The following is a 27760-nucleotide window of genomic DNA, read 5'->3' as shown; positions in this document are numbered from 1 at the left end:
ATGACACAGAAAATAACAAGAGATCCTGGTCACCTTGTAATCTGACCGGTAAGGTTATGGATCATAACTGTATGCTAAGGCCTCCTGTGGCACGAATGGTTCGTGGCAGTGTTCTTTAAACATTCCCATATCTTTTCCTATTAGTATGTCATATTTTTCCCCATGCCCTGGAAACTTCCGTTGTCTTCCCTTAGGCTCTCAAAGCATTCAAAATGCACTCCCTCAGGTATCTCGTAGGTGGGTCTTCTTCTTCGTTCTAAACCCCATGTCTGGGTAGTCCGTCTTGCATCTTTTTTCATTGCTCTTTGCTGCACGCCATGTAGGTTTTCCCTCGTCCGGGTAATGCTACGAGATTGTGCCTGTACAGTATTTCCCCTCCTCGCTACCCATCAGCCTGAGGCAGCAAAATGGGGAGAACATGTCCTCCTCGTACTCCTTCCCTGACTCCTGGTTGGCCATGTCTTCCTCGCACGTTGCCGACGCTGGTACTATCATCAGCCTGGGTCTTATTGTTGAGCACACATAACAGTTTATTTCTGGATATATTGATTTAGCGGTAAATTTGGCCCACTTCATCCAGGTATTGTCTTCCATAGGTGCTGGCTGATCTCCATTTCCGCTTCTTGGTCTGGCCGCTTCTTCCCCTTTCTATGGTTTCTGGAGGTGCAGGTATACCGTTGACTTTAGGGAAATTGTTGGGCGTGCCCTCCATGTGTTGGTTGGTTGTGGAACCCAAGTCCCTTATGTATCATCTCCTGACCCTTACTCGTGGAAAATCATTGTCATTGTCCCATTCAATTCCTGATTCTTTTATATATAATTTAGTTCTTTGTGCAATGTATTGTTCAGTCTTTCCTTCCTTGCCTTCACTTCCTCAGTCATCTCCTTCATCTTCTGAGAGCTGGGGAAACCATTGTCCATGTTCCTCAAGTATTCTCCTATCACTACTGGGGTAACTGTACCAGACGGGTTCTGAAACTGTTCAGTCAGGTTGCCAGCTAGTTTTTAGGCAGATATCCTTGAAGTGGGGGTCTCTTGTGGAGTGATGCCCTTGGCTGGACTGCCTTTCAAGGTGGCCTTGGTCAAGGGGACTGAGTAGAGGGGGCAGTCGGTGACCACCAGTGTTGATGAAATCGGTGAGTTCTTCTGCATCGACTGTTTCTAGTCCGGTGCTGGGGAGGTTGAATATATCGTACCCTCTGTGGTGTAGGGGTGCTGTTGCTTCCATTTCTTCCCTTTCTGGCCCCTGCTGCATCTCTTTGGCTTTGGTGTAGTTCCCTTCGTCGGACATGGTTGTGATTGAAGAGTCAGAGGTGGGACTGGTCATATTAAATCCTTGTGTTTGAGATATTCTTTTCAAGCGGAGTTGTTGATGTCATATTGAATATTGTCCTACTCTTTATAGTATTGTCAGAGTTAATGAACAAAAGGATTATGTTTTAGAACTCTACACAACTTGCATGCAACAGACATGATATTATCTAGTCTAGCCGAGGTTCCCAGATGCTGTGATTTCCTTCTCACATCACTGAATTCACCTTTAAGTATTCACCTGAACAGTTTATGATGTTGTAAATGGTATCATTGTAATCCTTGACCATCAAAACATAGGGGTAGACATCACCTTTTCTATGTTATCATGTTTGGTTCAGGAGATATGATGCAAAATACATAATTCGGTAATGACGGAAAATAAAATGGCCGCCACGGCCGCTACGAGGCGTTTTCGCGATGGCTCCATCTCTGAAAATGTTCAGGGCCCCAAACTGTACAAGTGTACCAAGTTTCATGCTTTTATGAAAAAGTGAATGATTTTTTCACATATCACCTGGACTATTTCATGTGACCTGTCACTGTTCAGACTTCAAAAGTGACATCCGATACAAATCTGAATGGGCTAAAAATCGGATTTTGGCTGGCAGTCTGAACGCAGCCTATGCAGAGACGGTTTATAAAGCGAGACAAGTCATATGAGGGTCAATTCCGGTTACCCTGTGACGTAGTGCCACTCCCATTTAGGAGGCAAACGGGAGGCAAACGGGAGAAATAAACCTTATCTCGGATTATGACCATTCCCTTAGCCCTACATTCAGCAATGCAAGTAACGAACCCATATTCTACAAGGCACACGTCTTTCTAACATTCCCACATTGAAATCGTATTTTCCAGCGTGATAAATACATAGAAAAATAACTTTGTTCACAACCTGTCCCTCCTGACCTGACCTGTCTTCGCTAATTGCGCAGGCCACCTGTTATCAACGGCACACTGCTTCTGCTGCTTCTACACTGGTCTAAACCGATTACTCGTCACTGATCACGCCCAGATAGGAGGCGGAAGTGGGCACCATTTCATTCCATTGAAAACCCCCTTTATGATTCATCTTCCTAACTATACGATCTTTGGCCTATGTCACTGCTCTCACTAAGTTACCCCAGCACCATCTGATCGTCGTTAGCACAAATCAGGATTTGGTTCAGCTGGCTGGCTAATGTGTTGTCAAGGTAGAGTGCCACCAAAGATCGTATAGTTACTAAGATGAATCATAAAGGGGGTTTTCAATGGAATGAAATTGCGCCCACTTCCGCCTCCTAAATGGGCGTGATCAGTGACGAGATAAGGGCCGATCACATTACAGGCGGCATGCGCTATGAAACCCATTCATTTCAATGGGTTGAGAGCGCAAAAACGGGTCTGCCGCTGTGCTCAGCAAAGCGCAGCGCCGGCGGCATTTTGCCGCTTTGCCGCTGTTGCGCGTACCGCGGTCAAAGTTGAAATATGTTGAACTTTGACTGCGGCGCTGTAAGTGAATGGTCTTTTGCGCGGAGCCCAGCGGTAACCATAGAAATAGGAGCGGTAACAGCAACAAAAATCGTAGAACGTTATCTCAACCAAGAGCAACCTAGCGGTGAGCGCAGCGCATGCCGCCTGTAATGTGATGGGGCCTATAGTCGGTTTAGAAAGGTGTAGAAGCAGCTGAAGCAGTGTGCCATTGATAACAGGTGGCCTGCGCAATTAGCGGAGACAGGTCAGGTCAGGAGGGACAGGTCGTGAACAAAGTTATTTTTCTATGTATTTATCTCGCTGGAAAATACGATTTCAATGTGGGAATGTTAGAAAGACGTGTGCCTTGTAGAATATGGGTTCGTTACTTGCATTGCTGAATGTAGGGCTAAGGGAAAGGTCATAATCTGAGATAAGGTTTATTTCTCCCGTTTGCCTCCTAAATGGGAGTGGCACTACGTCACAGGGAAACCAGAATTGACTCTCATATGAGTCGTCTTGCTTTATAAACCGTCTCTGGTGCAACCGGCCAACATCAGCAGAATAAACAAGAGGGGCACACCTGATATAAAGTCGATTTTCTCCAGACTGGAATGCTCAAAAATGGTAAAAATGTACCTGAAGTGGTCAGAAGGGGTTGAGGTTCATGAAACCGTGCCCACAATTCACATTCCTAACTCTATAGAAGCAAGATCTTAACATATACAGCGCCCTCCATAATTATTGGCACCCCTGGTTAAGATGTGCTCTTTAGCTTCTAATAAATTATTTTTTTTTCCAAATAATATAGGACCACAATGAAAAAAAGCGTAAAATCCAACCTTTAATACGTGCATTTATTTAGAAGGAAAAAAATCCCACATTAAGAAATAATTATTTTACATCAAATCATGTGTGCCACAATTATTGGCACCCCTGATGTTAATGCTTTGTACAACCCCCTTTTGCCAATAAAACAGCACCTAATCTTCTCATAATGTTCCACAAGATTAGAGAAAACAGAAAGAGGGATCTTCGACCATTCCTCTTTGCACAAAATCTCCAAATCATCCAGCGACCTGGGTCCTCTCCTCTGCACTCTCCTCTTCAGCTCACCCCACAGGTTTTCAACGGGGTTGAGGGCTGGGAACTGAGATGGCCATGGTAGGAGCTTGATACTGTGTCTGGTGAACCATTTCTGTGTAGACTTGGCCATATGTTTAGGGTCATTATCTTGCTGAAAGACCCAGTGACGACCCATCTTCAGCTTTCGGGCAGAGGCCACCAGATTTTGATTTAAAATGTCCTGGTATTTCAAAGCATTCATGATGCCATGCACCCTAACAAGGTTCCCAGGCCCTTTGGAAGAGAAACAGGCCCACAGCATCACCGATCCTCCCCCATACTTCACTGTGGGCATGAGGTGCTGTTCTGCATACTCATCTTTTTGTTACGCCAGACCCACTTAGAGTGTTTGTTGCCAAAAAGCTCTAACTTCTGACCAAAGCACACGGTCCCAGTTGAAGGCCCAGTACCGCTCCAGACGTTTGTGCTTATGATTTTGAGTGAGAAAGGTTTTTTTCCGTGCATGCCTCCCAAACAAGTTGTTGGCATGTAGATAGCGCCTGATGGTTGTTTTGGAGACTTTGTGACCCCAAGATGCAACCATTTGATGCAATTCTGTAACAGTGAGTTTTGGAGATTTTTTTTATTTCTCTTACCATCCTCCTCACTATGCGTGGTGGCAAAATAAACTTGCGTCCTCTTCCAGGCTTGTTTACCACTGTTCCAGTTGTTTTAAACTTCTTAACGATTCCTCTGACCATAGATATGGGCAGGTGTGCGAGTGGCTATTTTCTTGTAGCCATTGCCTTACTTGTGAAAGTCGACACACATCTGCCTTATTTGAACAGTGTGTTCCTTTGTCTTTTCCATGTTGAAGAGAAATGGCCTCTGTGTCACGTCATATTTATAGCCCAGGGAAACAGGATGTTAAGAATTACTAATTAAATGTTCCTATACTCTGATTGACTTTGTAAACTACTGTAGAAAAGACAGAAATGACAGAAATACTTTAATTACATTTATTTCCTAGGAATTGTTAGGGGTGCCAATAATTGTGGAACAGGTGATTTTATGAAGAATAATTATTTCTCAGTCAGGGATTTTTTCCCCACCTTAAAATTCACTTGAGTTGAAGGTTACATTTTTCTAACATTTTCAGTGTGAGAGTATGATTCTACAATAAAAACTTAATTTATTTTAAGGCTTTAAAAAAAAAGAAAACACACACATTAGCTGTTAGCTAATTAGCTGATTTCATTCTCATTGAGCTCAAGGCAATTCAAACCAGCTAATTAGCCAACAGCTAATAACTGACATTAAAGCATGCTTTACTCTTAGTATGTTAAGGGTATAATGTTGACATGGGTTATTTGAATTCCAAAGGCCAAGGGGACTTTATCAGGGTGCATAGTGTCCTGGATCCATGAAATAACTGGCCTTTAAAAATAAAAATAAAAATCCCCTATGGGAATTTAACATGGGCGTTCCAATACTTATGACCCCCTGTATTTTAAGGAAAACATTTATTTATTTACAATACATTATTCATTCACAAAGAAAATGAATGTCCTTAAAGGTTGAATAGTTACTCATTGTTTCATTTAAGGCACTAAGATAAATTTCCAAAAGATGATTTTATATTTAACTTTAAGCATGCGTTCTAATACTTTTGGAGGGCACTGTATCTAAAACAGTGTTGACAACACCCATATTAATGCTCTGATTTTGATACAAAAGCTGAGAATGAACTCTGGTCTCCTTTCCCTCATAAAATATGTAAGCTTATTCAGTCACGTTACAACACACACACATATACCTGTTTTCAACGGTAAAGATAAAGATGCCAATTATTGTGCAGAACACTTGAAATGAGGGTGTATCTGAGTCAAAACTATTCATTTAGTTCCACTGTCCACGGTAGGCTAGGCTATATTTACACAACACTCAAGCAGGGTCAACATATGAAATACTGAAATGATTACTGAAACTAAACAAAACAAGACGTTGGTATAGAGACACCAGACCACTTCTGTAATGGCCTTGAATACAGTTAGTGATAGAGGGCTAGTTTACACAAAGAAAGTTGAACTATCATTTTAAGAATACTCATAAAAGGCTCATTTTAACCCAGCAGTTCTCACCACCTTTTACAGAGGAACCATTGAGAGTGTGCTAACAAGCAACATCTCTCTCTGGCATGAGAGCTGCAGTGCCTTGGAGAAAAGGGCCCTGAGGAGGGTGGTGAGGTCAGCTGAGAGGACTATCGGAGTGACGCTGCCTCCTGTTGAAAACCTGGCCAAGCAACGCTGCCTTTCAAGGGCAAATAAAATCGCCAAGGACCCCACACACCCCTGCCATAGCGTGTTCTCTCTCCTGCCCTCAGGAAGGCGGTATCGTAGCGTAGGGAGTAGGTCTGCGCGGTTCTGCAACAGTTTTTTCCCAACTGCAATTAGACTGCTGAACAGCACCACACTATAATCTGTGTATGGATGTGGGTGTATGTGTATGTATGGATGTGTGTATGTGTACATATGATATGTGTATGGATATGTATGAGTATGTGTGGGCCATCAATATCTGTCATCCTTATATGCTAGCTATCTTATTTATAATATATATATATATTTTTACAACATCATAGATTATTTATTTATTTTAAAAACTTGTATTCTTGTATTCTTCTATCTGATGGTGTTTTATTGCTGTTTTTATGGTGGTCCTATGCAACGCAATTTCGTTCCATACTGCACTTCTTGAAGTGGTTGTTTGGAATGACAATAAAAACTCTTGAATCTTGAATCTTGAATCTTGAAGAATAGCTTTCCAAACACTATTAGAACAGTAGATGAGGTATTCTTGTGAGAGTATTTGGTGCAGATGTACGGGACAAAGTGAAGCATCAAACAAGGACTAGAGGCAGTGGAGATAGGTATAGTAAGTGGACTGTTGTTTTCACAACTTTTATTCATGGTTTATTCATCTTGCTTTCAGGTGTCAATACATGACAGACTTGGAAAGTCGGATAATATTTTCTCATTTCTTTTTTGTAAATTTTGCCAAATGGTTATATACTGTCGATATACAAATTCAAAGTCACAACACAAACACATCTTTCAACATCTGGAGAATGTGTGTAGTTCAGGGAGGTTATATTTACTAAAAAAAACTAATATGTTTTCATGGACTGCAATCATGTGCTAACTAGGTCAATACATCTAGCACACTACACACTGTATAGTTCAGGAATTACAGGTTGATAGTTGAAATTGTGTGTCTTTTTTAGTGGAAGTGTTACTGGGTCAAAGCCTGTAAGATATCCTTCACCAGCATTGTTCCAATTACCATCTTTTCACAATTGACGGTCAGCTGAGCTGCGCCTTCCTCCTTGGTCAGCACGGTAACAAGTACCAAACTGCCACTGGTGACTGTTTTTCCTGCAAATCTGTGGGATTGAGTTGATGGAGAAGGAAAACACAGACTGAATTTGAGAGGTATACAAAAGTTTGGAAATACAGAAAAGAGAAGGAGAATACAATATTTAGACCCATCTGGTGCAGACTTGAAGAGGTCACCTGCTGAAAGAGGAAAATGGCACCTGACACATTCATACATCTCTATCAGAGTGGTGAAAGCATGACCACAATCTAAAGATCATATCAGCTCAGTACCAGTGAGGATATCTCAGGAAGCACTTAAACTCATTACTTAATTACTTACCGTCATATGAGTATTGATATACTATACTTTCCACAGTTAAGTTACAGTATGGAAGTGCACAGTATTTTCCGAAATGGACTTTAATCTGTATTCATGGCACACATTAAAATAATAATATTTTGGAAATCTGCCATTTCCATTATTTTACCATCCTCACCATATAAATTTGACATAATTGCAATATCGCTGCATCCTGTATTTACACTTCCTGCTGAAAACTGAATACCTAGGGTAGGACATTTAGGATTTTTATGTTTTATTGTTTTGGTTATATTACCTGAAATCCTCTTAAAGTCCAGAGATTAACCAAAAAATTAGATGCTCTCAGCCATCTGTGGAAGCTGCAGGGCTGTAAAGACCCATTCAATCATTTTGAGTGGACTGTGACAAATTATCAGTTATTATTATTTGTCTATCAACTGAGCTTGCCTGCATGCATGTGCTCCTGCACGAATTGGACATGAGTTACTGGAGGCTCCCCATGCACAAGCTATTGCTAGCCAGGCTAGTTAAAGGGGAGCTCTGGCCATTTTTAAATGTACTGTAGGGCCCTGTTGTTAGAGCTCACCAAGTAGTCAGTAGAAAAAATCCTGCTAGTGGCTTGCACAGCCAGGTGGCTACAAAGCTATGCTATGAGGTCAGATTTTAGACTTTGTTTGAACCCGTTAACAGTAGGGGTGTGAATCTCTCCCTTTTAAGATGATTTGATTTGTATCGATTCATAAAGCTATGATACGATTCGATACGATGCAATAATAGGCCCCAAAATACAATATAGTTCTTAATCTCGTTTTATTTTCCATAATGCAGATTTTTTTTTCTACTTTAAATGCCATGAGAAAAATTACAATTGCATGTCATTAGTTATATTTTTTCCAAAAGACTTAATTGACTGGATTGAAAGACTGAACAAACATTATGATAATAAGAACGTGGCCAAATGTCTCTAAACAAAATCACTTGGCCAATTAATAGAGCTACATTATCACCCTATAACCCAATACTTAGCCGCTGAACAAATCACATTAGTAAAACTAGAAATGTGCATGTCCGAGGACCTGCAAGAGTGGGCTTGCAAAAATGTTAATTGTGCTAACAATGCTAACTATGCTAACCAGGTTGATCAGCAAACTTGACTAATGATTTCTAACAGTTATGCTAAAAATGCTAGTTATGCTAACAATGTTATCTAAGCTAACAATGCTAACCAGGTTGATTAGCTAACTTCGCTAATGACGTCTATTATGTCAACAATGCTTAAAAAATAAGGCTCCAAAAAAAATTAAAAATAATAATAATAATAATTTCCCCATTAATTTCCATGAGACAGAAAACCCCATTCATTTCAATGGGGAAATGCCTCTGGTGGAGCATGGCGGAACTACAAGGGTCTAAAAACGGGAATACCGGTAAAACGACAAACGGCAGCCATCCGACATTAACAAGCAACCTACACCGGATCTGGCCTGATTTTTTAGTGTTCGAACCGTGTCGATAGCTCAAACGCTCTAGGAGAAGAGGCGTCTTAAAAAAACGGCCGACGGACAACAATAGATGGGCTTGCCTTGCAACAAGCCCACTAACTATGTGATGTAGCTGTAGCTCTTGGGAATGAGTGTCTGTCTGGATTTTCTTTCACAAATAAGGAGGCAACTAACACACGTTGTGAGAAGCGCGTTCAACAAATCAACAATATGACAGGTAAGCAATAGCCTACCCTCCCTCTCAGTCAACTTTCAGACGTGCACCGAACATACAGTAAGGCACCGAAGCATTGGGGAGACACCTGCGGAAAGCGGAATGCAGGAGGCTGACAAGGGGTGTTTGTTGTAGCCTATGAAGCTAGGTTTGAGGCTTGTGCTTACGACTGAATATGACTTCGTTCAGGATACTGCAACACACGTCAGTGTTATCTGCATTTCACTAAACTCGACAACTAGCCTAGTTTGTTGCCACTGTAGTAGTGACGCTACTTACCCTCGTTGGAGAAGGCTAAATGCTCTGGTGTGTTAGCAAATCAGGGTCGGTCTTATGATTTTAAAAGTAACATAATTTGTAACATTAGTTCTCCGATTCGTCCTTATAAAATCGATTTATCTATCTATCTATTTATCTATCGAGCTATCCTTAGCTCAACTTCGGCTTCTGATAATAGGCTCACTCGACTTGTCAAGTCGGACGCAGTCGGATGCAGTCGACTGCAAACAGAAACGTAATTTGCGTAATATGCAGTGCATGCTGGTTAGACGTGTTGTTCGACTTGAAGAAACATTAGGTGCGTTTGCGATGAACTGCGGCTGACTTAGGCTGGCTTCGGCTGGCTTCATACGTCAACGAGAGCTGCAGGAGGGGCAACTAGCACACGCAGCTCATCCCGGACAGTCTGACTGAGCTTAAGTACCTGAAGTTACTCGCGAGAGACCTGCTGGAGACCTCGCGGTAGATGTCGCGGGATTTTGTATTAAATACAGTAAAACTTTTATTCTTGCTCATTAAAATGAGCATGGTGACTGACGAAATAAATTGATATGATGTGTTTAAATAAACCACTGTTGTCATACAGTTAAACAGGCCTGCATTGCAGCACATTAATTAAATATCAAGTGTTTTCCGTGTGTATATTTAACCAACAGCATAAAATAGCAGAGTATCCTCATGTTTTCAGTAGGCTAGCCTACCGCTGTTCCAGAAATCACAAATAAGAAGGTATCCGTTCGATTTCTGTTCATTTTAGCAGATTCTAACGTAAGGAGCAAAGATTCTAGAACAGAGCAAGATGGATCACAGGGATAAGCTCCAGCGTCATCCCAGACGTTGGTTTTAGTGCAGTTGAACTGATTCGTCTTGGTCCGCTCTAGTGTCTTGGGTAAGGAGGCAGAACGAGACACCTGTCATACTCGTCATGGGGAGATTCTTCCAAACGGCCCTATCACAACTTTGAACTGACGTCATTGGGGTGGGTTTTGGCCAGCGCAGTTGCTTAAAAACGAACTGCGCTGAACTGCGCTGGCTGAGCTAAGACGCAGTCTCCCGAGATCTTGTAGGGACATGTGACATGATGTCACGGGGGTAACTCCCACCGCGACTGCAAGAAGTCGGACATGATTTCTAACCAGTTTGCATTTCGTCTGTCCCAGTATGCACTCTGTTTAACCCAGCATGCATCACATCAAGTCAGATCTGCGCAGATTTTCGTCAAGTCAAACGCACCTATTGTGATCATGTCACAAAAATGTGACCATGTCACGTCACTCAAAACTCGCGGGATGAAGACATATGAAGACGCCTGCAGTCAAATTCTGCATTTGGTTTTGCGCGCCTGCAACCGGCTGGATCCCGCCCCATGACGTCAGTTCAAGGATGTGATAGGGGCCGTTTGAAAGGAATCTCCCCATCTCCTTACCAAAGATTCTATAGTAGAGCAAGATGGATCAGCTAACATTTTAAGATCAGCACTGTAGCCAGCGTCTGGGACGACACCTGAGCTTGACAAAAGTGATCCATCTTGCTCTGTTCTGGAATCTTTGCTCCTTACGTTAAAATATACTAAAATGAACAGATATTGAAGGGATACCTTCTTATTTGTGATTTCTGGAACAGCGGTAGGCTAGCCTACTGAAAACGTTTGATATTCTGCTATTTTATGCTGTTGGTTACATATACACACGGAAAACACTTGATATGTGCTGCAATGCAGGCCTGTTAACTGTATGACAACAGTGGTTTATTTAAACTACATCATATCAATTTATTTTATTTATTTATTTGAATGAGTAAGAATGACATTTATACTGTATTTAATGCACACAAAATCCTGTGATATCTCCCGATATATCTATTTCGCCCCTCCCGGTGAGACTCAAGCTCACGTTGACGTATGCAGCCAGCCGAAGTCAGCCGTATCCGAACTCGAATACGCCTATTGATGCCAGGGGGCTGGACCCTGCGTCCTCGTATGACGAGTTGGGTGTGAGACCGTGTTGCACAACCATAGAGAAAAACGAAAGATGGATGAGGCTAACAAGGCGCGCTCGTTTGAATCGGCTTTGGAAGAGTTAGACTTGGGCTTTTCTTTGAAGGTTGAGCAGAAAGAAGCACTCAAGTCATTCGTTTTAAAGAAGAATGTTTTTTTTTTTTTTTTTTTTTTCTCCCACCGCCCCACATTGGGGGACTATTAACTGGATTTTTTTTTATTGTTGTTGTTATATTTTTTCTTTGTTTTGTGTTTTCTTTTCCTTCTATTCCTTTATTTCATTTTGCTTTTATTTTTCTTTTCCTCTTTTTTTCTCCCTTTTGTTTTATCTTTACTCAAAAAAGCAAAGAAACTACAAACAGACGAAACGTAAGCAAATGTCAAACATAATCAAAAGAAGAAAAAACAAACTAAAAAACAAAACAAACAAAAAGTAAATAAATCCTCATTTCATTTCATAACATGTCACTAATATTCTTGTGTCCCCCATTATCACCTCACCTTTTGGAAGGAACTACATTTTGTCCAAGTTTCCTTTGTACATAACATTGTCTACACACAACATACATTAACACAAATATATAGCTTATATATTTATATATTCATAAATATATGCATATCCCAATTTGTTTCTAATTGAGTTCTATAATATTTTTTTTATATAATACATTTTTTCTATAATATTTTTTTCTATAATATTTATTTATTTTTTAAGTCCACCCTTCTATTTCTTTTACTTTCTTCCATCTATCACCATATAATGATTTATTACTTTCTCTCGCCATTAAACATTCTATATCGCAGTAGTTTCTAATGTAAGTTTTAAACTTTTTATGTTGAATTTTTTAACATCCGTCATTTTATTAATAAATATTTTTCCCAGCAGAAGAATTATATTTTGGAGTTCTTGGCTGTCACACAAGAAGAATGTATTTGCTGTTTTGCCGACCGGCTACGACTGGTCACAAATGCTGGCTTCAGCTCTGTGAATGGTCCGACCCCAGACTTTACATTTCTGTATAGTTTGGCTTGCCAGGCTAGTTTAATTCGGCAATTGTGAAGAAGCAGCATTCATCCAGTGTTTGTTCAGGCAGTCACATACCTCTGTTTCCAAGTCCCAACATTGGATTTTATAGTTAAACCTACATAGTGGTGTCCCAGGATCTTCTGTCCACTAACTTTAATGTTGCTGCCTGTAGCCCTTTCACAAAGTATTGCTGTTTTTCTTTGAATGTGTAGGCTACTCCAAGCCATCTGAAATCATTTGACTGCCAATGGTTAGCAGTTCACATTCTATCATTGTCTCTCACCTGCACTCCTTGTCTGAACCACATGGCACTCTGCTGATGTTGGCTGCCGAGGTGACCCTTTGGACAATAGCGTGGTCATTCTGACATATCTCTCCCAAGACGAGCTTCTCAGTGATCTCATTCATGCCCATCAGCTTACCTATAGATAATCAAAATCAAAATCAATCTTATTAGGATTTGACCGTTCAGTTGTTCAATTTGTGGCTATGATTATGATATTACAATAAAGAATTAAGTAAACAATAATAACACTGTAAAAAATGGCTGTGAAATTCACAGTTATTTACAGGAAATTTCACAGTAGCACTACTGTATATGCTTTTTACAGTAGAATGTTGTAAAATTTACAGTAACGCCCCTACAATTACAGTAGTCGAAGTGTTACTGTAGATATTACAGTAGTCAAAGCACTACTGTAAAACAAACACAGTATAGCCACTATAGTACTGTAAATAGTAAAGTAAACTACTGTGTTTTTTCTTTTCAACAATTGGCCAGTAAGTTACTGTAAATACTACTGAAATCACAGTATTTAATTGGTTTTCATTTTACAGTGAATGCATAAAATACTGTAAATGGAAATGCGGTACCTTTACTGTAAAAAGTATTCACAGTAACTTGCTGGCAACAATTGGGCAGTAAGTTACTGTAAAACTACTGAAATCACAGTATTTAATTGGTTTTCATTTCACAGTGAATACGTAAATACTGTAAATGGAAATGCGGTACCTCTACTGTAAACTACAATTACAGTAGTACGTGTTACCGTAGAAATTACAGTAGTCAAATCATTACTGTAAACAAATCACAATATAGCCACTAGTAGCCTAGGATACTGTAAATAGTTAAGTAAGCCTAGCCTACTGTGTTTTCCCTTTTTTAATCTTATCTTTTAGTCTAGTCGTAATTTCTTGAACCCAGAAATGTTGAGTACCCTAAAGTTTTATTGCAGAAATGTCATCTATAGGCCTAATAGATGGAATTTAACTTGGTTGCCTAAAGTTGCACTTTGGGCAATTTGCATAATTAGCATAAATATATAGGCAATTAAGGTGAATAGGGTGCAGGTGAATAGGGTAAAAAAATTAAATAATAGATATCACTATGAAACTTTCTTAGTTGGTTACTTGTGCTAAGATGAGAAAAAAATGTATTGCATGTTTTTTATATTTTAATGTTTACATATGCAAATGAGGCCATGTCTCATTAAACATGCGCTTATTTGCATACTGACAAAATCAGATTGTTTAATAATAAAGTCATGCTCAAAATATTTTTTTCCAAGGGTAACATGTGTACTTGGGGTCTGAATTGGTGAAAACCTTTAAGGAACCTATCAGGAGGCAGTGTTGACCTATGGACAGACGGATTAAGAAATTAGGTGCTCCATGCAAAATAACTATAACAGCATGCACACACACGCAAACCTACAAGAACTGTACATAATATGCAAAATCACTATATCCAGCATGCACACGTACACAAATACACATTAACTATATACAAGAACTATATACAACATATAAAATAACTGACATTTTAAAGGCACAGGAGCAAGATGTTTTTGTACGGTCACAATTATGACAATTGGGATTAAATGGGTCAATGGGTTAACACTGCCTCCTTACCAGGTTCCTTTAAAGGTTTTCACCAACTCAGCCCTCCAAGTATACATGTTTACTTTGGAAAAAAGAAACATTTTGAGCCTGGCTTTATCACACTATCTGATTTTGTGCGTATGCAAATTAGAGCCTTTTTTATGAGATATGGCCTAATTTGCATATGTAAACATTAAAATATAAAAAACATGCAATACATTTTTTTCTCATCTTAACACAAGTAACCAACTGAGAAAGTTTCATAGTGATATCTATTATTTTTTTTTTTTACCCTATTCACCTGCACCCTATTCACCTTAATTGGCTATATATTTATGCTAATTATGCAAATTGCCCAAAGTGCAATTTTAGGCAACCAAGTTGAATTTCATCCACTAGGCCTATAGATTACATTTATGCAATAAAACTTTAGGGTACTCAACATTTCTGGGTTTACTATTGGGCCTATGGGGATTACGACTAGACTATTTCTTTTAACTCATAATGACATACCAGAGACGGTTGAGAAAGTCAATTTGATGTCAAGAATTAAGGCTTTGATCACACTATTGAGCAAGCATAGGCCTAACACATTTCAGCCTAATAATAATTTTCCACGATTGTTTTTAACGGCTGCTTATCGCCTCTTGATAAGCGCATGCGCACACGCAGTAACTCCCATCCCCCACTCCTGACTTTTCAACTCCAGCCAGAGTGACTTCACTTCAACCATCAACCGTCACTTTTCAATCATGACTCTGACTGCAATCTTCAACTCTGTACAAACATCATATTCAAGGTAAGAATTACAGTACTTTTGTATGCCAATTGAAAACGGGAATTTATTAGAAATGTATTGTTTTCACAATGAAATGTTAACCAAAGCCATTATTGTCATGTTAGAATCAGCATAGCACATATCGATAGCTAGAACTAGCGAGCTAACGTCGCTAGCGTTAGCGATGTTCGCTGTTAATGTTAACTTTTCCAGTAACTAACTTAACCATCATGTGGGATTTTTCGAATGATAGTCAATATCATATCTAGCAATAATTCAGTCTGATATGTCGTTATGAATGTAGAGTTTTAGTTTGAATGAAATATCAGACGCAAGTAGCTTAGCTTAAAGTGGCTGTTACCATGCAGGCTGAAGGCTGAAAGCAGACAGACACAGGTGAAAGTTGTTAACGTTAGCAGCTAGTTAGTAACATTACTTTGCGAACTCCATGGGGCATGGGTAGTTAACATTAAACTTAATACATGTAGTGTTGATGCATAATATGTAGCAGCTAGTGTTGCTATAACTGGAAAGAGGACCAGTAAAACAAATTAATGAAGTAGGCTGATGTGTAAGTTATCTCACCCCTAATTTAGGAACTGTAGTTTTGCATAGGCATGCTCATAGATCCGTCATATAGTGGATGTGAAAGGGGAGCATTTGGGGAATTTCAATTACCAGAAATATCATGCCGATAAGTAAAGGGATCTTTAGTTTGTGAAGGGTAGTGTTTGGCTAAATGGTATTCATTTTATAGCCTTTATTTGCCCAATGTTTGGTGACTTACATTGAGGCATGTGTTTATTTAAGATGCATGTGAGTGTAGTAGTGCTTCAGTGATGGTCTTTTCATGTTCTGTGTGTTTTGCAATGTATTAATTAATGTAAGCCTCTTTCTGTTCCCTCTGTTAGTAGGTGGTGTGAGGACTGCTGCCCTGAGAACGCTGTGTCAGAGACACTTAGGCTGTGTGCATTTTGGAATGTTCCAAATGTGTGTCACTTCCATAAGGAAGAAGTTCCAAGCCTGCAAGTGAGTTTACTCACCAAATAGAGACACACGCATATAGCATTTAATATGTGTGCATGTACTGTATTTGTGTCTGTAACTGTTTAGTTTATCCCCTCCTTTCATGTGTCTGTTATGACTTTGTGGGCTCAACTGTCAACAACTGTCCAGGGCGAAGTCGGTCTACCCTGATGGCACTACCTGATGGCACTACCCTGATGATGTCTGTTAGCCATGGCTGCTGCCCTCAACATGGTGTAAGTGTTTGTGTTTTATTTATGTTCATAAATAAACTGATATCAAGAAGTAACATAGATGGTGACAAGGGTGGCAAGGGTGCCTCATGGCAAGGTCATTATAATTTCTATTTCTACATCTGATTGCCTTGCTTATTTTTTAAAGCTATGATTTGTTTTGTATGGCAATTGCTGTTTATTAACAAATTATATGGCAATTGCTGTTTATTCTTTTTAGGAGCCATCCAGAAGTCCCAGCCTGGAGCCAGAGGCTGCTATTGCAAGTCAGATGGGAGATGGCATACAGTATGTTAGGCATCAGAAAAGTGGTGTTCGCATGAAGGCAGAGTTGCCGCAGGCAATTATGAGATTAGGTATGATATCACATAGACATACTTCTGTTCAGAAGTGTAGGGTCACTTCGAAATGTCCCCTTAAAAAAAAAAAACACTGGACATATCAAAGTGAACTCCCAAACTTTGCTATGGTGGTGTATTGTACACATCTGCATTACTTCTATCTATTGCACCTGACTAGTGTGGGTTTGCTTTTATTTGTCACACAACCGGAGTAGTTTGCATTAATTACTGTATATTCATGAACGGGGTCAATTGTAATGTATGCTTTCTTTCTCTTTTTCAGACACTTGACATTTACTGCGAAAGGTACCATCAGAGCACATCTCCCTACCCTGCAGGATACCTATACCAGAAGAGTACATCAACGGCCCAAAAGTATTTCAAAAGACATTTCACGCTCTGACCACGGACTGTTTAAACCACTGAGGTCAAGCAGACGTCTCTGTTCCCACGTGGCAGACTGAGGGAACACCCACAAAACAGACTGGGGATGAGTTTCTTTGCTCCGCATCCTGTACACACACAACTCCTTATACTACATTACATAGACTTGCCAGTTGCCATACTGCACTTACACACACTGCGCTTTTAACCCCCTTATCTGTGTCAAATCAGATAAGGTTGTGGTTGTGTTCAAACCATGTCTACTGTTGTCAACATCCACTTCAGTCATACATTTGAAATGTCTTAAATAAATAACAAAAGTTAAAATTGTTTTATTGTCTGCAGTTAACTGAAATATTTTGGAATATGAGTTATTCTATTAATGATTGCTAATGTAAGTTCAATTGAATTCACAGTATTTAACTGACCTAGCTTCTACAGGGAAACAACCAATACTGTAAATACAACTAAAAAAAATAATAATTTAAAATCAATTGTTTTTCACTTTACAGCGAATGCATAAAATACTGTAAATGAAAATGCGGTACCTTTACTGTAAAAAGTATTCACAGTAACTTACTGGCAACAATTGGCCAGTAAGTTACCGTAAATGGAAATACAGCACCTTTACTGTAAAAGGTTATCACAGTAACTTACTGGCAACAATTGGCCAGTAAGTTACTGTAAATGGAAATACAGTGCCTTAACTGTAAAAGGTTTTCACAGTAACTTACTGGCAACAATTGGCCAGTAAGTTACTGTAAATGGAAATACAGCACCTTTACTGTAAAAGGTTTTCACAGTAACTTACTGGCAACAATTGGCCAGTAAGTTACTGTAAATACGACTGAAATCACAGTATTTAATTGTTTTTAATTTTACAGTGAATATATAAATACTGTAAATGGAAATACAGTACCTTTACTGTAAAAGGTATTCACAGTAACTTACTGGCCAATTGTTGCCAGTAAGTTACTGTAAATTTTACAGTAAATTTTTTACAGTGAACAATAGCCCCAAGTGGTGATCATTGGGGGCCAAACAGGCACAGCGGGGTAATTGCTCTGTCGCTAGCTTAGCCACCTTTTAGAGTTTTAGATTTATTACTCCCTATTATGGTCATTAGCACCTCTGGTTTAATCTGCTGTGTTTTACTGTGAGCTCTTTTGTCTGCAAATGTTTTCATGTCAGCCACTAAAGGGCTCCTGTATATGCATATTACAGTTTTTCTCAAATGCTAAAACACATTTCTCAAATGTTTCCTTCATGTTCCCCAATGTCTAAACACAATACCCTTTTCTAAAGCTACATAAGCACAACCACACCTTCTCACTTCAAAACTCAAACTTTCACACCAAAAGAGCAGCTCGAAGCTTTCAAAAATGTAAACACTATACACATCATTACACACTACAGCAAAACAATTGAAAACACAATGCTCAATTTGTGAGAAGGATCTTTGTTTCATAACTGCCAATGCATATTTTTAAAAAACTTTAGAGTAACGGATCTTCTTAGAGGATTAGGCATTTGAAGAGTTCTTTTCCAAAACGCAATATCCACCATTTTACTAATGAATTTTCATAAATATATTTTTTACATTTTGTTTTTCAAGTAATCTCAGTGAAACTGTATTGGGTTATGTTTAGTTACAGTAATTTATCCTCAATAAAAACAAAACAACTGCATTTTTATTGATATTACCTGAAACACACAACTTTAAATACAGTTACATGATTTGTTACAGTACAGTAATGTTTTCAAAAATGGATTTATAGCGTTTTGGAAAAGAGCTCTTCATTTAGAGTTTCATATGAAGAGTACAGAAAATTCTGCAAGTACACTACTGTAACACAACTCAATGCAAAAAACAGAATCTATTGCACACAACAGTATCCTACTCTAGAAAACATGATCAGGGTGTGAAGTTCTTTTATTTTCTTCATTCACACCACACACACACACACACCACAGTCACTGTGCGCATTAGCAACAAGTGTCTTCAATTTTGAGTCGTTGTGTGTAATGAATGACGCCAGGTGTGTCCATTGTGTTCAGTTATTGCTGACTGTGGCAAGCATTTTGCATCACATGAGCTTTCATTTGAGAATATGTTTTGCAACATGTGTTTTAGCAAGGGAAAATGTGCTTAGATTTATGAGAACGGAGGATTGTGTTTTGTGAATTGTGTCATGTGAAATGTGTTTATGGTATTGAAAAATTATGGCTAGATTTAGTAAATGTGTTTAGACAACTGGTCATTTGGTTTAAAGGATTGGCTTTTGTGTTTTAGCATTTGAAGAGCTCTTTTCCAAAACGCTATAAATCCATTTTGGAAAAAATTAAAAAGTCATGTTATTTAATTGTGTATTTCACTTAATTTCAATAAAAATGCAGATGTTTTGTTTTGATTTAGTAAAGATAAATCAACTAAACATAATCCAATACAGTTTCACTGGAATTACTTGAAAAACAAAAACAAAAAAAAAAGATTTGTGAAAATGTATTAAAATGGTGGATATAGCGTGGTAACACTTTACATTACAGATCGGTAATAAGTGGGTAATGTTATGGTAATGTGTATGCAATTTAATGGTAATAATATTTTTAAACCACATATTACAAATAATTAATGTGTAATTTCTAGACAATTACTGTGCAGTTACCATACAACAACAACAATGCAAATAACTCGGGTTTAAGGGTAAATAAAAATGGTAATAACTGCTGTAATTACTGAAGCAATTATTTAGGATTTACTTATTGTGACATAATATGTGACCTGTTATCTGTTGTTATGATGAAATAAATGAGGTAATTTCACAATACTTATATGGTATCAGGGCTGTAAAATACTCTTTTGTCTTTTCGAAAGGTTTTCTGTACGGTGGGGAGTGGTTGAAATCCTTTCGAAAAGACAAAACAGTATTTTACAGCCCTGATACCATATAGCTATTGTGAAATTACCTTATTTATTTCATCATAATAAAAGATAACAGGTCACATTTTACCATCAAACTAACTACCACAAAAACTTTGACCATTGTGTAATTGTGCCATAACACTTACAAGTTACTGTGTAATATAGTCCTTCATAGCACCATCATGTTGGTATAATTACAGAAATATTATGTCACAATAAGTAAATCCTAAATATTTATTGCTTCATTAAGTACATAATTACAGCAGTTATTACCATTTTATTTTACAAGTTATTTGTATTGTTGTTGTATGGTAATTACACAGTAATTGTGTAGAAATTACACATTAATTATTTGTAATATGTGGTCTAAAAACATTTTACCATGAAATTGCATATATTACCATAACATTACCTACTTATTACTGATCTGTAATGTACGTTTCTCAAAACATTGTGTACAGTATATGTGTAGCAACTGTGTCACATCAAAACATCTGAGAGTTGTAATGTAATGTTAACATGAGGCTGCCACGTCTTTGGACATGGACTGTTACAATGACAATGACAGTTCTCACCTTGCTCTTTTTTAAATTCATTTTCTGTCATGAAGATTGGTGTCATCAGCTCTCCCACTGGAGGTTGAATAGAGACAAAAAACTTCCTCGTGTGTGTACTGTGGAAGCAAGAAAAGACATAGTCTATGATTTACAATGAGGATACATCAACATCATTTTCTACACTTTGTACAGCTTAAGTGTACTCATACCTGTACATTGTATGAAAGTGCGCTAAGTAAGTAATGATACTATCATAGGCTAGCATCATCATCTTCAAGTCATTCTATGCTTCCATTAGTCCATGCACATTACAGTCTAATAGCTACACATTTTGAAAACAAATAATGCTTTATTATTAAAGGCGCTAGCTCGTTACTCCCTCCTCCTCCCTCCCGTACCAGTGAAACTCCTCTAAACACGCATCTCGTCAGTGATTGGCTGGAAAAGTTTGTTAAGTTCTCATAGTCCAGGCTGGACCAGTTGTTTTTGTTGATCTTTTGGAGCCTGGGCTGTCCACAGAGACCGCATACAATGTATTCAGAATATCGCTGTGTATATATATCTATATCTATATACAGTATACTGTATCTATATCTCTCTCTATATATAGATATAGATATAGATATTCGCTATATATGTATAGCGATATTCGTGGTGTTACTCTGTTATGTTTTCTCTCCTTTATTCCAAACCATGACCGCTAGTCTCCCTTCTCTGCAGAACGCATTCAAAACTAGAAAAGCACTCGTTTGCCATTTTTAGCGGCCATTTCAAAGTGCATATTTGCATATGAAGGAGAGGAAACAACTGTTTTTTTGGGTACACAGTAGCTCTGTGGCCATGCAACTAACTCCCCTCATTCAACAAAGCCATGATAAAAAAAAAATTCTACTCTATGTCTGTTTCAAAGTAAATACACTAACATCAAGAACAAATGAATGTATGCATGCGGTCCAGGCTCCTATGGATCAGGTAGCTCTTACCATAGCTGGAAATTTGCAGCTTGTGTGGAATCACAAAAATCGATGCCCATCACTACAGTGGCAGACCCAGATGGGGGCAGCATGTCTGCAGTAAAAACAAGAATGCAAGATACCCCATAAACATGTTTTGTTTGAGTGTAATATCACACCAATTGATCTCATAAAATATTCCATGCAAAATAAGGTCAACCTACCAATTTCAGGAAACTCCTTTATCCTCATACCAGACTGTAACTTTGGTTCCTCGACATGCAGATTCTTAACCTCTGATGTGGTGTTGTTGGAAAACTGAATCTGGACAGCTAACATGTTTTTGTCAAAACTGAAAGGTTGTCTGCTGAAGCAGTACTCCACTGCCAGACCCTCCCCTTTGATACGGTGCAAGAGCTCGTACATCTTCAATGAGCTGGATGTAGCAATAGTCTAAGAAAAGAGACCACACTGGTAAAAAAAACTGAAACAAATGTCTGGTGTTAAAAATATATATCCTACCCTTTTAACAGCACGCATACAGACAAGAAAAAATCTTGAAATTACATACATTTTGGGCTCAATAAATTAACTAATGTCTGGGGAGTCTGCACTTTATTTCTACTGCACAATGGGCATACTTCAAATTACTCTGTACGCTTCTGGAAAGTCCTTCAATCAGACCAATGATGCGGGTGCGCCTTTTGAATAAGCTAGTTTGTGATTGGACCCAGAAGATGTGGATAGGAAGCAGGAGAGATAGATGTGCAGGTTTCCAAATCGCCGGCAGATCAGGCAGGGTTTACCCAGTCTAGGGCGACTGTGCAAAAAATGGCTATAATTCCAGGAGGGAATATTTTTGTCCAACCCCTTAAATTAAAGCCAGAAGTGTACAATTGACTGAAAAACACTGTGCCACTGTCCAAATACTCATGGACTTGATTGTATACTTCAAGTCCAACCGAATATTTGTGGATATTGGTTGAATTTGATCTCACTTACCGCTGAGGGAATCATGGCATCAGTCAAGGATAAGCCCTCTAAATCGGTAACCAAGCTGTTTGATAGTACATTGTTGACTGGAGTGACTTGATGAGATGTGGTCGATTCAACTAGACATGATCACAGAGAACATATGCACTGAACATACTGTAGAATTTGTGATTTAAGTTTGTGCAAAGTGTAATTCTTAGACTTCTCAGTTTTCCATGCAGTTTTTGTTGTATTACTCACAATCATCCAGGTCAAGCAGAGACATTTCCTTCTTTTCAACCGTTGTTTTTTTGGTTTGTTTGGATGGAGGGTTGGGCGCAGAGACCTGGGTAAGAGTGTTGATTAAGTGGAATGTACTGGATTTTAAAACTAGATTACATTCTGTAGCAGGAGTAGCCCCTCTCTCTGTCCACTTCACTGATCACAACATGGGAATCAACAAATTAACACAAGTGATATAAGCAAGTTTAAATTCAAAGTTAAAACGTGTATCAACTTCTACTATGCCATGTTGTATTCTGTGTCCCTTCTTTAGAAAATTGTTCTCCCAAATATTAACTTGAGGTGTCACAAAACAATTCAAATAATATAACACTTACACTGAAAAAATGGGGTCGGGTAACAAAACCATGTGCAATTATTTGTACCCTAGCCTCCCTCTAACAAACACACAATTCTGTCTATTAACATTATATGTGAAAAATGCATGCTATACATGGAAATTATTTATGATTGTCTTTGTGTGGCAGTTCATGTGAAACAGTCCATAGATTTTATACACTACTATGTCTTGTGAGTGTTTTGAAAGTGACAAGGCATAAGGCATGAGTGAAGTATGAAAGTCAGCACAGCTTTATCTTGTTAGTGTGATCTCTTGTCTTTCTCATTTTTCTTCATATACCTGTTACTGACTTTGGGCAATTGTAACTTGTCTGGGGAAGCAAAGCAGGCTAATGTAAAAGTTATTGGAAAAAATGGTATTTGTTTTCACTGTGAAAATATTAATACAAGTTAATTTACAAGATACCCAGACTACAGTGAATAATATGACACATGGGCTCTAAAGATGGAAGGAACATTGTCGTTGTCGAACATTGTCCTTTTCTCTGGTTAGATAGTTAGATCTTCTGATATTCTGAGCTCTCACCTTCTTCTTTGTCTTGACCTCCGTCTCAGACTCCGACTCCTGCTCCGAGTCTGATTCTGATTCGCTGCTTTCTGATTCACTCTCCTCGTCAGACTTTGATCTGTTCCCCATTTTAGGCTTCTGCTGCATTTTCACTTCACTGCCACTTTCCTCACTGCAGAAAAAAATGCCTTACTTAAATCAACAATGTTTATCAATATATCATATAAAGTAAAACACTGATATTGAACACTAAACAAATACCTGGCAGCACTTTCTGAAGCAGAGGTCTTCATTTTTCTTTGTACAATCTTCTTTCTCCCTTTCTTCGCATCTTCCTCCTCTTCATCAGAATCAGAATCCTCCTCGCTGTCCTCAGTCTCAGATCCTGAGCCACTGTCCTCACTGCTGCTGCTGCTTTCTGAACCGCTGACCACTGAGTCTGATCCTACAGTCAGTACAAGATGGAGGGGGCTAAATAAAGAGCAACAGTCTGGACAATGAGTTTTTACATTACATTATTTACACATTACGCTTAGCAGATGCTCTTATCCAGAGTGACATATAGCAAATGTCAAGGTCTCTCTCAGTCAAGCTATCTTTCAGTCGAGTTCATTCAATGTCAACCAATGGAAAATCATTGTATGATAATGTTATTGACCTCAATCAATCTCCAGATTTGTTTTCGTTTTTTTTCCCATAATGTAGTTGCACTACGAGAGGAAGAAGTTTTCTTTCATTCTTCAGCGACTAACGGAAATGCACAACCTACGCTCAAGAAGCCTAAAACCCACAGAGGAATATCAAGCTTTGAAGATCCAGCTGGAATCTCTTCCCTGAAGCTTTGTCAGCTTCCCTGTCTCAGTGTGACATCGAAAGCAAAAGCCTTAGTCAACTGCTGAAGAGCCTGTCTGCCTTTTTTCAAGGTGGCAAGTTCTTCCAAAATCAGGTGAGTATGGTGGCAATTTATTGCTGCCTGAGCGCTGACCACACTCAGGATGGCGCCAGAATGGAACCCTGTACCCTGTACTTCTGCACCATGGTGTGATGTGCCAGTCTGCATCAAGAGAACATATGGTTATCAATAAACCTTGGTTCTTTGAAGGAGACCACAAGATATGTAACCCTTTCTAGCTCTATGTTAACCCTTTCAACTCATGTAACTATTTGTCTCTCAACATTTATTAAACTATCTGTCTACCAACAAACATTAAAACATGCCAACCTAGCAACCAGCATAGCAAACAACATGACTGCCCTAGCAACCAGCATAGCAACACCATATTTACTCTAGCAACATCCTACAGTAGCAACCATCTTAATTACCCTAGCACCAACCTAGCAACCACCACCATAGCAACCAACATGATAACCCTTGCGACCAGCATAGCAACCGCTTTCTGGCCTAGCAACCACCATACGTATCCTACTAACACCCTAGCAATGCACTTTAGATCAATTTAATCGAGTCAGTACCTTCCGGAAATGTTGCTGCGGCAGCTGCGCAACGCTTCAACAACACTTTACTAACATTTCCGGAAAGGTACTGACTCGATTAAATTCATTCTGGACTCTCTATCCGACCACATAAAGACGTGGGGATACTTCGGTTTGGCTTTAGGGACCCTTTACTCACTACCACGTAAGTGTAGTGTTGTTTGGAACAGTAGAAGAGGTATAAAAATAGCGTTTTGTAGTGGCGAAAGGACCTGCCCCGGTCACTTACAGGCTAACGAGTTTTGGCTAAAAACGGTGAACTCGAACTTTCTCAAAATACATCCGAATTACATGATTTTGGTGTCAACTCAACGTATGTACTCCCAATAGTCCGAAAAATTGATCTAAAGTGCATTTCACTCCGGATTATCCCTTTAAAGCAATAAATATTTAGGAATGACTTATTGTGACATATTATTTCTGTAATTATACCAACCTGATGGTGCTATGAAGGACTAAATTACATAGTAACTTTTAAGTGTTATGGCACAATTACACAATGGTCAAAGTTTTTGTGGTAGTTAGTTTGATGGTAAAATTTGACCTGTTATCTGTTATTATGATTAAATAAATAAGGTAATTTCACATTAACTGTATGGTATCAGGGCTGTAAAATGCAGTTTTGTACAGAAAAGACAAAACAGTATTTTACAGCCCTGATACCATATAGTTATTGTGAAATTACCTCATTTATTTAATCATAACAACAAATAACAGGTCACATTACCCACTTATTACCGATCTGTAATGTGAAGTGTTACCATGTTTTCTATGCCACATTATTATTTTTCACCTCCCGCTTTTGGTAGGTGACCCTATTTTCATGTAACAAAATATTGGCGGCTCCAATCATTAGGGCTCTGCCCGAAACGTTTGTTGGCGAATAAACAAAGGAAAATCTGAAGAGTGCTGTCCTTAACTTCTTTCTTTCACGTGGGATTCAGCACCCAGTTAAAGACTTGGATTTATTAGAAGGCGATAGTGTGAGCGCGTCTCCCCCACTCCACAGGCCCCAATCATTCACAACATGTTGTGAAAGAGGGCGCATTTCATCTCTCCTGCAACATCCAGTTCAGAGTGGTACTTTCCCCAAATGTTTAGCTAGCTAATTAGTTTGTTTGACTAACTCGTCTGGTTGTTTTGCTCTTTTGTTTGTGTGAACGTTGATCAAGCATTATTACCCATGATTATCTCATGCATCTATTATCTCATGCATCTATGTTTAGTTACACATCTAGATTGTAATGAAGGATCTGATAAGCTACTCAATTGTAAGACACCCAATATACCAGCTGACCCCATTTGAATTTTAGGCAACCCCACATGGGGTCCCGACCCTAAGGCTGGGACACAATGCTCTAGTGACCACTAAACTCAGAGACTCTTTGCTCTACACTGGCATCTTGTCTGAGCACAGCATGTCCTCTTTCCACAAGACCTTATTCTAAACCACCTCAACCATGGCTCACTAACAGTATGCATACAGTCCAAAAGGAATTGAGAAGTCAGATCTATATGTTGGTAAAAACAGGGCATATGTCTGCCCTTGCACTCTCAAACACTGCTGACCACTGTCTGCTGATTCTGTTGGGCCAGATTCTCCCTCAGAGTCCGAGTAGAAGGGCTTCTCCACTTTCTTGTCTTTCCTCTTGTCGCGGCTGCTACACTTGGTCCATTCAGGAACCTATAAGAGATTAAATCAAAAAGTAAAAGGCTTGTTTTTCTAAAGAGCATTACAAATTCATTGAACTCCACAAACTTCTCAAAACTGACATTCTTAATCAACTTTCACCCATGAGTCTGAGAAGTAATTCCACTAATTACAATGACCTCCTCACAACTTCAATATAGGTGGCACAGATAATATTACAGATTGATATTGCCGTAAACACAATATGCTCAAATTTCAAAACAAAACAAGAGACTGAATTTAGGGACATGCACTGCTTAAGGGGAAAACAGAAATCAAGTGGGAAGCTAAGCCAAGAGTGGTTTTATCAGATGGGCATGGTATAATACTGACATCTCTAAGATCTAAGGAAGCTATGGGTGGATACACAACACTGGGGCTTAAAGGCATGGGCTGTTTGTCACTAACTGACTCACACTGGTTAAGGTTGTGACTCTTTCAAGCAGCTTAATAACCTGGCAGACAAGACAGAAAAGAACGCAGTGAAGAAAGGTGAGATGAGTGGTGGAATCAAGTAGAAAAGACAGAAATAGACAAGAATTCTAGTCGGCCTATGAACACTCTACAATACATCTCTCTATTAACTAGCATTACAGAGCAAATACCTACAACTGGTTTTGACCATGAATATTCTTATTAAATTATATATATTCCAAACACATGCATTCATTTTATAAAACATATTTTAAGCCCAAAGGGTCAATGTCATTGTTTAGGATATGATCATAATGTAAAGGAATCCTGCAGACACATGGGAGAAAATTGTAAATGACAAAAAGGTCACATCCTAGACAGCTGACTCTGGAGACATTCTGGTCCTAGTTAGCACAAAT

General features: G+C 38.9%; 1 protein-coding gene and 1 long non-coding RNA gene across 5 annotated transcripts in view; one reads left to right on the top strand and one right to left on the bottom strand.

The window, feature by feature from the left end:
• Positions 1-6758: 6758 nt before the first annotated feature.
• LOC134094585 (AP-3 complex subunit beta-2) overlaps positions 6759-27760 on the bottom strand; it is a 59576-nt gene continuing 38574 nt past the window's right edge. For 2 of the 3 annotated variants that reach the window (XM_062548172.1, XM_062548174.1), the window contains exons 18-27: positions 26807-26921; positions 24005-24188; positions 23762-23915; positions 22855-22939; positions 22624-22733; positions 21846-22074; positions 21652-21736; positions 20687-20784; positions 12829-12967; positions 6759-7270 (exon numbers count right to left, since the gene is read on the bottom strand). In XM_062548172.1, the coding sequence (XP_062404156.1) occupies positions 7120-7270; positions 12829-12967; positions 20687-20784; positions 21652-21736; positions 21846-22074; positions 22624-22733; positions 22855-22939; positions 23762-23915; positions 24005-24188; positions 26807-26921 (1350 nt within the window). In that variant the 3' untranslated portion in view covers positions 6759-7119. Of the gene's footprint in view, positions 7271-12828; positions 12968-20686; positions 20785-21651; positions 21737-21845; positions 22075-22623; positions 22734-22854; positions 22940-23761; positions 23916-24004; positions 24189-26806; positions 26922-27343; positions 27383-27760 lie in introns of all 3 variants that reach the window. The other variant, XM_062548171.1, reaches the window with a different exon arrangement.
• Positions 15831-17138, top strand: LOC134094586 (uncharacterized). Of its 2 annotated transcripts, none has more exons than XR_009940461.1 (4): positions 15831-16233; positions 16381-16466; positions 16684-16819; positions 17088-17138. It is a non-coding gene; the product is annotated as an uncharacterized LOC134094586 (long non-coding RNA). The 2 variants fall into 2 exon arrangements; XR_009940462.1 differs by having other exon boundaries at positions 16318-16466.

The sequence above is a fragment of the Sardina pilchardus genome, chromosome 10 (genome assembly GCF_963854185.1).
Source record: "Sardina pilchardus chromosome 10, fSarPil1.1, whole genome shotgun sequence".
Lineage (NCBI taxonomy): Eukaryota > Metazoa > Chordata > Actinopteri > Clupeiformes > Clupeidae > Sardina > Sardina pilchardus.
The sequence above is the reverse complement of the archived record's forward strand: the minus strand, read 5'-3'. Positions and strand labels throughout refer to the sequence as shown.